This window comes from Sphaeroforma arctica (assembly GCF_001186125.1).
Source record: "Sphaeroforma arctica JP610 unplaced genomic scaffold supercont1.2137, whole genome shotgun sequence".
Lineage (NCBI taxonomy): Eukaryota > Ichthyosporea > Ichthyophonida > Sphaeroforma > Sphaeroforma arctica.
In genome coordinates, this window is record NW_014038421.1 from 1 (window position 1) to 8,471 (window position 8,471).

Genomic DNA, 8,471 nt, shown 5'->3' on the forward strand with positions numbered 1-8,471 from the left:
GGCAGGTCAAATTGTTCTCGAGGTTATTAATGAAGAGACACACACACAGCCAATGCATATACTAGTGCTGATCGTGCAAACCATCTGGCAGGTCAAATTGTTCTGTATGCTGTCATTCAACGTCTTTTCGCTCCAATACGTTATTTATCGTGCCACAGAAAGAGCTGAAAGCACCAAAGAAGAGGCGCTTCCGCAGTAAGCACAACAAGAATTCGAATGCTAAGATGGACGTGACCGGCAGTTGATCCACTGGAATGTTTTAGTTATAGTAGGGTCCGATATCAGATCAGTGTAGGTTTATAAAATAAAGTATTTTCAATATAACTCATAGTCTTTGACGTAGTCTTCTGATGTATGCTTTAGAAGGCTATATATTCAGACACACATCTATATTCTCATTCATTATCGCTTGACATTATGCAAGACCCTAATATACAAACATAAGTTCAGTAGGGTTAACAATTTTAGATGAGAATCTTAATTTTTTTAGAAGGCTATAGATCAATATTATTTTTATATATTTATTTTTATATATTATAGCAGACAATCTGGAATCTGAAAGCCAAGGCGATCCACTTTACACACTAATAATATCAAGTACGCTGCCGCTGGTGCGGTCTGTCCAGTGAGAAGTCCGAGGTCGCCTCATAAACATCAAACATAGTTTCATATCTCCGCTTGATTTATGTGTCACCAAGTTCGAGTCTCAATTCCTGTTTAAAATAACTAGTCGATGCGTATACATCTACATTCACGGTTCCACTGAACAATATTGTGATGACGGAAGTGGCAGTTGCCGATCTAGACACGTCTTACGTCACTCAGAGCGATGGAGTCATCCTCGCTGCACCTGTTATTGAAAATGAGACAGTGCGTGTATTTCCCTGTCCCAACACAACGTATGGGTGTACCTTCTCGGTATGGAGCTCGTTGCAGCTTGTGCTTATTATGTGTTGGCAGTGTTTTGTAATATCATATAGAAGGTGTCCCCAAGATTATGGAATATAGTAGTCAAAAATTATGCAAGCATATTCTCGCTTCATTTGTTACTGAAGATGATGCAGTGCGTTTGTTCACCTGTTCCACCACAACTTACGAGTATACTTTCTCGTCCAAGAGATAGTGGAATAGTGGTTTCGGCTTGTGGCTTTGCTCTCTTGTAGTGTTTGGATCCATACAGTGTTCGGTCATTTGCATATACCAATTATACATAGAATCTACTACTTGGTATTCTTTTGAATGCGAGCTACGGATATGATGAAAACTGCATTGAAAAATTTGAGCACCAGCAGTTGTCTAAGTTGAGCTTTAATGTGAAACGCTCATGAGGAATCTTTGGCAACCAAGATCACACTGTAGTTTCATATATGTGCGTCTTGCGTATCGTTGGACCACCTCGAGTTCTCTGAGTGAACTGCTAACAGTTATGCCAGGATTACGATTTTACGTATAACACTTCAGTATGAATCATGCAGCGAAACTTTCAATAAGACTTGTTTGACGTTAGTCAAGATACTCCCCCTTGGTGCGGGCTCGGTCAATGTCAATTTATTACGTTGGTCATGACACATGGCAAGTAACTATGTTACAACTCATTTCAAAGGTCTATATTGCTACCATTTGTATAGAAAATGCTGATTTAATTGTTATGAATTTTAACTAATATGTTGAATGCTCTATCTACTAGGAATTACTCAGACCATGCCTTAGCATCCATCCAATAACAGCATATATTAGTTGCTTCACGCCAAAAGTGATTTGATATGAAGAAATATTGTGACACTTGCATTATATGAGACGCAAAATGGTATAACCTACTAACAAGAACACTATGGAGATGGACCCAATTGGTCGTAAACTGAATTTATTATGCATACTTGAAGCAACCAAATTAATGGGGGAAACCAACCCGCCAGTCGCGCCGTATTTTCCGTTATCCGCATTCTCATAGCGTCTAATGCGGCAATGTTCATATCTAACATGAAGTCACGAACATTATAGTATTTCAAATTACGATCCATTAGGATGCCAATACATACATACTGCATGTTTGTATCTATTGGTAGAAGCGTTGACGATTGCAATCCTGATGTATTTCATGGCGAGAATGCCTGGCATTCATCGCATGGTGCATTATATTCGTGCATAATTGATTCTTTGGAATATTATGAGACAGCTAAGCTTAAAATTCCTTTGTAAATATCAATTCAGGGTGCCGATGAGAACATTTTGAGCGACCATCTTGAGAACGCGTGTCAGGTATGTATGGTACTTCTTTTTTGAATGATTTGTTGCACGATACATATGCGCATACACAATCGCATTGTAATATCCTCTCAATGTTCACTGACATCGATCACGGATTTACCTGGCATGCTATGAGTAGCCAATTCCACATGCATAGAGACCTGGCATGGAATTGTAACTTATCACTGCATGTCACTCCTGGAACTAGCAATGTTCGCGTTACATCTGTATGTTTGTTTGCCACTTTCAGAAACCAAAATATATTAGACAGTGTGTTTGGTCAATCTTTTTATGCTTCTGACGCGATTCATACATGACGAGCATCCTGGATCACCTACACGGTTGCAGAAGTGACCATTGGCTTACACCTGTCCCCCATGGTGTTGCAAAAGTCTTACACATCATGATCTGCCTGTCTCTTGTAGAAACAACAATTGCTGCTGTTCATCGAAGAACGTGAGGAGAATCTAAACCAGCTGAAGGCTGAGCTACGATTTAGAGACGAAGAGTTGATAAACCTGAAGGTACGCTGTGATCGTATTTATATGTATTCAACTTGTCCTTCCAAGGCATACAAATGTTGGGTTGACCGTCCTGTGTATCGGATTTTTCCAGTATCTGTACAGTTAAAATTCAATATTACTTCAACCTGTGGATGGTATGAAGCTTGGCACATATTCTGTGCTAGCCATACTGACTCAGCATCATCGTAGTTGCATTTGTGTGAGACTATATGAGTCGTTAGCATGATCTGTGCTATATTTGCTGCCTGCAGCCTCTTTTTCCGTATGTTCTGCTTGCTTGCTCTAACCATGCTTGCTATCGACCTGTAAATTTCGAAACTTCTTTCCAGTTTACGCTCTCGCGTATCAAATGTGCTATCTGATTAGTTCATTCGTATACAATGCAGTTGGTTCTTTTCGGAAATGTTGAGAAGGACAGACCTCAGCATCAAATTGACGAAGAAAATGCTATCGCTGCGAAATTGACTGCTAACAGCACTAAATCATCCCCGCCTACTGTGCTGTTTTTCAAAAACATCAAAGACAAAATTGAGGCGCACAAGTATGTACTTTGATAGCCTTCAATATGGATATAATGCGTTTAGACGCCAGCTGTTTACTGTGTGCATGGTACATGCTCGTAGTAGTATTGGAATGTGCCATCGTATCCGCACTAAGTATTGGAGACAATTCTGTTTGCCATTGAGTTCGCTTCCAGATAGTGTGTTATATAGCTTTGCCCATTAACAGTTAGCGATCAGCATATAAGTACGGGTATAGGGATAACAAACCGAATTGGCTTCTATTAAAGCTCGTCTCATCAACTCGCTGAACTCCAGGAGTAAGAAAGCGGCGCAGAAGGAAGAGGAAGCGCGAAATGCGGCTGAGATCATTGCAGCTCCCATTGATAGCAGGCAGCCGTTAAAGAACAGAACGAGTTTACTAGATATGATGAAGTTGAAGTCATCCCCTCAAAGGAAAGATAGCAATTCCGATACCGTCTCGATAAGAAGTTCGCAGGAGGATAACTTCGTCACATGATTGTCGACGAGTCTACTATACTTTATTTATTTTAAATGAGTGGCTACGACACCAACCTACCGGTACAAACCGAGACACGGCGTCAAATTGCGCGAGAGTTGTATCCGAGCAACATATTCGATGCAGATTGGAGAACGCTCATGGGTGTTCCAATTGGCACTAGTTTGAGTGAGACAAAATCGTACAGAGTGCAGCCCGTGCCAGAGCATTGCGTATTTCAAGCAGTATCTCAACAGTTGAGTCCGGTTATTGGATTTGGGTTTCCGGAACGATAAATACGCGGGCTGTCAATTAAACCACATCTTAACTTCAGCAGCACAACAAGCCTATGTTTTTCTTTCTGATTAGTTTACAGGTATACAAGTTTGAAAGATCTGCTTTTAATTTTATGACAGGCCTGGATTATTCGTCATGGGCTGGACTATTCACAGAGGCTGCAGTTCGCTATGAATGGTATAGGATAATTCATGAGGCCAACGATTCAATAACGGTAATATTTAAGTTTAATCGAGAGTTAAAAATATATGTATTGGAAAAGTACATAAGTAGATACGGGTTGGCGCCTTTAGATCGTAAGGAAATTCAATATGAAGAAAGGATGGCTACCCCTGAAGGAACACGCCTGGAATAATCACCAGTATGTGTCGATGGACCATTAACCAATAAAACAACGATAGGTGCCGATAATGTATCCTCTGTTGAACAGTCTAGTTGACCATGTTGCGAGCATATTTGTGTGTGGCAGTCTAATTTGCCGCAGAAAATAAATAGGCTGTGCTCTGCTTTTGTCCCTGCATATTGTAGTGCGTCGAAGGCTTCAACCGGGGTTTGGTACATTAGTATAGTATTGAGTACACATATATTTCCTATCAGTTGAAAAATAACTCGGTATACTTCATACTTATATCAATCGAAGGGTACTGGACACGTTATGATATTCTTGTACCCATATAAAACGACCTGACGTCGACCGCAGCAATTAAGGTAGACAACTGCAATTCTAGAGTAACTCCCGTTGCCAAACGTGCGACACATTTCATTTATTATGACATCATCAGATTTCGAATAGTCGACAATATTGAATTCTCAATATATACCTGCGAAAGCGAGTACATTGTTAACGAAATGATGTCCTGTTTTAAAAGTGGTATATATTTAAAAGGCATTGCTCATAGCGACAACAGTACGAGTAGTAGATCTAACAAAACTATAAAGGCAGGTCAATAACTAACTCATTTACACGGTGTACCGCAACCCTAAAAAAAGTAAGTACGAAGACAGAAATCGAGACCGGATAAACAAAAAGACAATGTTAGACACCTTTATTTGCATTGCCTCTGCCTTGATGCCTTACATATCTCGACGACCGAAATCCCGTCCCGCGGATTCATCGCTCGGAGTTTGAAATCTGCATGAGTAGAGAATCTACTTCTTCATGCGTAGACGTCGCTTGTGCAACTTCTCGATGTTAGGGTGGGCCGAGATGAATGCCTCCTCAATCTTTTCTCTTTCCTCCTCGTCGCTTGATGAGATTGAGGATCTGCTGACCTCGGGGTTGTAGTTGCCACCTGTCAAATATAACATACATTTGGAATTAAAACCCATAAAGCAAAGTGAATAAGCTACAAGCAGATCAATACTCAAAATCAATGTCACAGCGAAGATCTCCGGAAACTTACATGTTTTGCAGAAGTCAGGCTTTCCGATGAGCTTGGAGGTCTCTTTCTGGCATCTGCCGCAGTTGAACTTTCCCATAATTGTTGTTTGGCTTTTCTTCTTTGTTCAGAAATGGGGATAGAGGCATGAATGCGCCCGCCTAAATACTAAAATCCTATAGTAGTGTTTGCCTGGTCCACCATAGCTCCTTTGCCGAGACCTGTGTGTGTCGGCAGTCGGCACTGTCGAGAGATGCTTGTAAATATAATACAACGATTTGAACGATATGCCCACCATATCCAATCAGGATCTTAAGATTGGATTTGTTTGTTGGGGGGGGGGGGCAATTTTTTATCAACATGCAATAACAAATACCAGTTTAAAATTACATACCATATTAGTCGAAATTATTAGTCCTTGACTAAAAGAGTTGACTACCCGCTCTCGGGTAGTAGGCCGCTATTTAAATACACGTAATTGGTGTTGAGTAACAGTCAATACATAAAATATCATCAGAAATACATAGTGATCATATGGTGTAAACAGTAAATATTTACATGGCCCTCTCTCTCTGTTTGTAGATTTAAAATAGAAAAAAGGTCTCGAGGCGAAAGTCAAGTGCCCCTCAACGACCCTATTTAATCTAGAGAGAGAGTCCAGACTCCCGTCCCGAGAGCCTGAGTCCTGAGGGCCGTGGTATTTGTTTTTAAATTTTTACTAAAAAAAAACAAAATACAACTATACGCAATGTAAATATGTACACAAACTGAAAGATCAAAGATGAAAAGTAGAAAAAGGCCAAGACCAATTAACGTCTCACGTCTCAAGTCTCAAGTCTCAAGTCTCAAGTCTCAAGTCTCAAGTCTCAAGTCTCAAGTCTCAAGTCTCAAGTCTTAAGTCTCAACTCACAAGTCTCTGATTCAGTGATTCTTTCAAACTATGTCGATAAATACAATAAAAGCCTGCAGTCCTGCAGTCCTGCACTCGTGAGTCGTCACTCGTCAGTCGTCAGTCGTCACTCGTCTCTAAATATTTACAAATGTAATGTAAACACAAGCTCTCTTGCAGTTTGTATTCTGCTCGGGGAAAAAAATCAAACCAAAACTGAAAATTCCTTGTTCGATTTTTATTTTGACTTTTGTTGCCGTGTTGGCTGATGCTATTGTGTTTAAAAAAAACAATTGTATTGATGTACATATGTATGTACAACAATTTTACACAAATCTGAAATCTCGCGGGACGTTTTAAAGTCCAAACTTTTGATGTTCTATATATGTATTTTCACTTTTTTAACTTGTTGCCACCTATTAAAAATAGTATAGGCAATCGCGTAGCCATAGACTCTACGTGACCACTGACCAGACTTGAAAGTTGAGACTCCTCACTCCCCAGAGTCCAGGGGTTCTCCCGCTCCGCGAGACCTCAGAGTCTCAGACCGCGAGAGACAGCGAGTTCGTCACTGGAGTCAGGAGTTAGGAGTCTCAGCTGTGACCACTGACTTGACAGTCTGCGACCTTTTAGAGTCTTGGAGTCTTGTTGTGGGAGCACTCAATCGTACAGATAGGTATTTTATTTTGAAATATGTATGGTGCAGTTGCTGTAAGATAGTCGGCCAAATGACCCGGCACGAAATAATTACCCGATTCGAGAGTTTGATAGCGGAACATGCTCAGGGAGACCTGATCTGAAATATCACCCGGACACATTTTTGATATTGCACCCGTTTCAAAACCTGATTCTGACAGATTTGGAAAATATTGGCCGTTTTCAGATAACACCCTTCCAGTACGAAATTTGGAATTTTGAGGCCAGAAATCGACATGCCCGGTCATTTATAAAATCTGTCGGACTGTCAAAATATTGAAATTGTTATTCCTTCAGGTCGGAAAGTATATACATGTGTGTGACACACACATTTTATTAAGTAACAGTAGTATTGATATTAGTATAATTATGCTGCCAGAGAAGGCTAAGCATTTGAGTGGCGGGAGAGTGAAGAGGCACTCTTTGCGAAGTGCCAACAATCGCATTAGACCGGTATCACAAGATAAGGAGTATGTACCTAATGCTGAAGACGACACTTCGAGTAGTAGCGACAGTGATGTTGACGAGAAACAGCATGTCTATGTGTATGATCCACGGCTGCCCAAGGGGGTGAGTATAATAAAGAGTGTCCCTGAGGAGTATGAAGGCACAACTGAAAGAACACAGTGGCGAAAAAGGGCGAAGGTAAAACAGATTCAAAAGCAAAACAAAGAAATTACGATGTTGAATTACTACCATGTTGTTGAGAAAAACGTCTGTTTACCTCAAAAAGTGCGTCAAGTTGGGAGTGAATGAGAAGAAAATAGATCGAGCATCTGTCTCGGTTGACGTGGCTGATGACCATATCACTACTGATAATGGGAATACTGTAGAAATACGGCCTCCGGTCAGTCTAAAATATCAAGATCAATTGAGATAATACTTTGGTTTTTATTTGTAATTTAAATAATTTAATACAAGCTCTTTTTCCAATATGTCCAAAGTGTTCTAAATTCACTTTGATGGCTCCAATAGCCTGAGTATTTGGTATGACTCATCTACTTGGACCTATTTGAGACATTAGTAGATGTAGGATATTATAAACTAAATTTTATAATCTCCGAACTACTACTTATAGATTTTGGTCCTCCCGCCAATCTCCAAAATCCAATAAGTCTTTTTCTTTTTTTAACTTTTCTTCAGATGGAACTTTATTTATCAGCTAATATATTAACGTGACTTACGTTATTATGTCTATCTGCAAATTAGGCATGTGGTCATGAACACTTAGTACTTCCAGTGAAAATTATTCAATAAAGAACAGCTAGAGGTACGCCCTGTGTGATCGAGGATATTTAGGCTCTTAACAAGAGGAAGTCCCGATCATTCTTACACAAGCTACCACTGCTAAATCCTAACTGACTAAATTGTATTTTAGTTTAATATAGTTTGAAACCTAGTAATTTCCATCGAAGTTTACAATGGCACAGTATGGGCAAA

The 8,471-nt window shown here is 40.0% G+C and overlaps 3 protein-coding genes across 3 annotated transcripts; 2 read left to right on the forward strand and 1 right to left on the reverse strand.

Moving 5' to 3' along the window:
• The first annotated feature begins 568 nt into the window (after nt 1-568).
• SARC_12200 (hypothetical protein) lies at nt 569-4,335 on the forward strand. Its single transcript, XM_014293697.1, has 5 exons — nt 569-918; nt 2,212-2,259; nt 2,673-2,771; nt 3,158-3,312; nt 3,590-4,335. Exons 1-5 carry the CDS (start codon nt 778-780, stop codon nt 3,789-3,791), a joined length of 645 nt encoding a protein of 214 aa, XP_014149172.1. The 5' UTR covers nt 569-777; the 3' UTR covers nt 3,792-4,335.
• Nucleotides 4,336-5,216: 881 nt separating this feature from the next.
• On the reverse strand, nt 5,217-5,546 carry SARC_12201 (hypothetical protein; the record flags this gene model as incomplete). The annotated part of the gene is made up of 2 exons (XM_014293698.1): nt 5,217-5,359; nt 5,471-5,546. The coding sequence occupies 2 exons, from the start codon at nt 5,544-5,546 to the stop codon at nt 5,217-5,219; spliced, it is 219 nt and encodes a 72-aa protein (XP_014149173.1).
• Nucleotides 5,547-7,400: 1,854 nt separating this feature from the next.
• Nucleotides 7,401-7,676, forward strand: SARC_12202 (hypothetical protein; the record flags this gene model as incomplete). Its single annotated transcript, XM_014293699.1, has 1 exon — nt 7,401-7,676. A coding segment is annotated over one exon (276 nt), but the record flags the coding sequence as incomplete, so codon positions are not given.
• Nucleotides 7,677-8,471: the final 795 nt, after the last annotated feature.

What these genes read in the sequence shown, in the direction of transcription:
- SARC_12200 (XM_014293697.1), top strand. Translation starts at nt 778, where the DNA reads ATGACGGAAGTGGCAGTTGCCGATCTAGACACGTCTTACGTCACTCAG. An exon ending in ATCTTGAGAACGCGTGTCAG is followed by an intron (nt 2,260 to 2,672) that starts GTATGTATGGTA and finishes TGTCTCTTGTAG; the next exon opens with AAACAACAATTGCTGCTGTT. An exon ending in GACAAAATTGAGGCGCACAA is followed by an intron (nt 3,313 to 3,589) that starts GTATGTACTTTG and finishes GCTGAACTCCAG; the next exon opens with GAGTAAGAAAGCGGCGCAGA.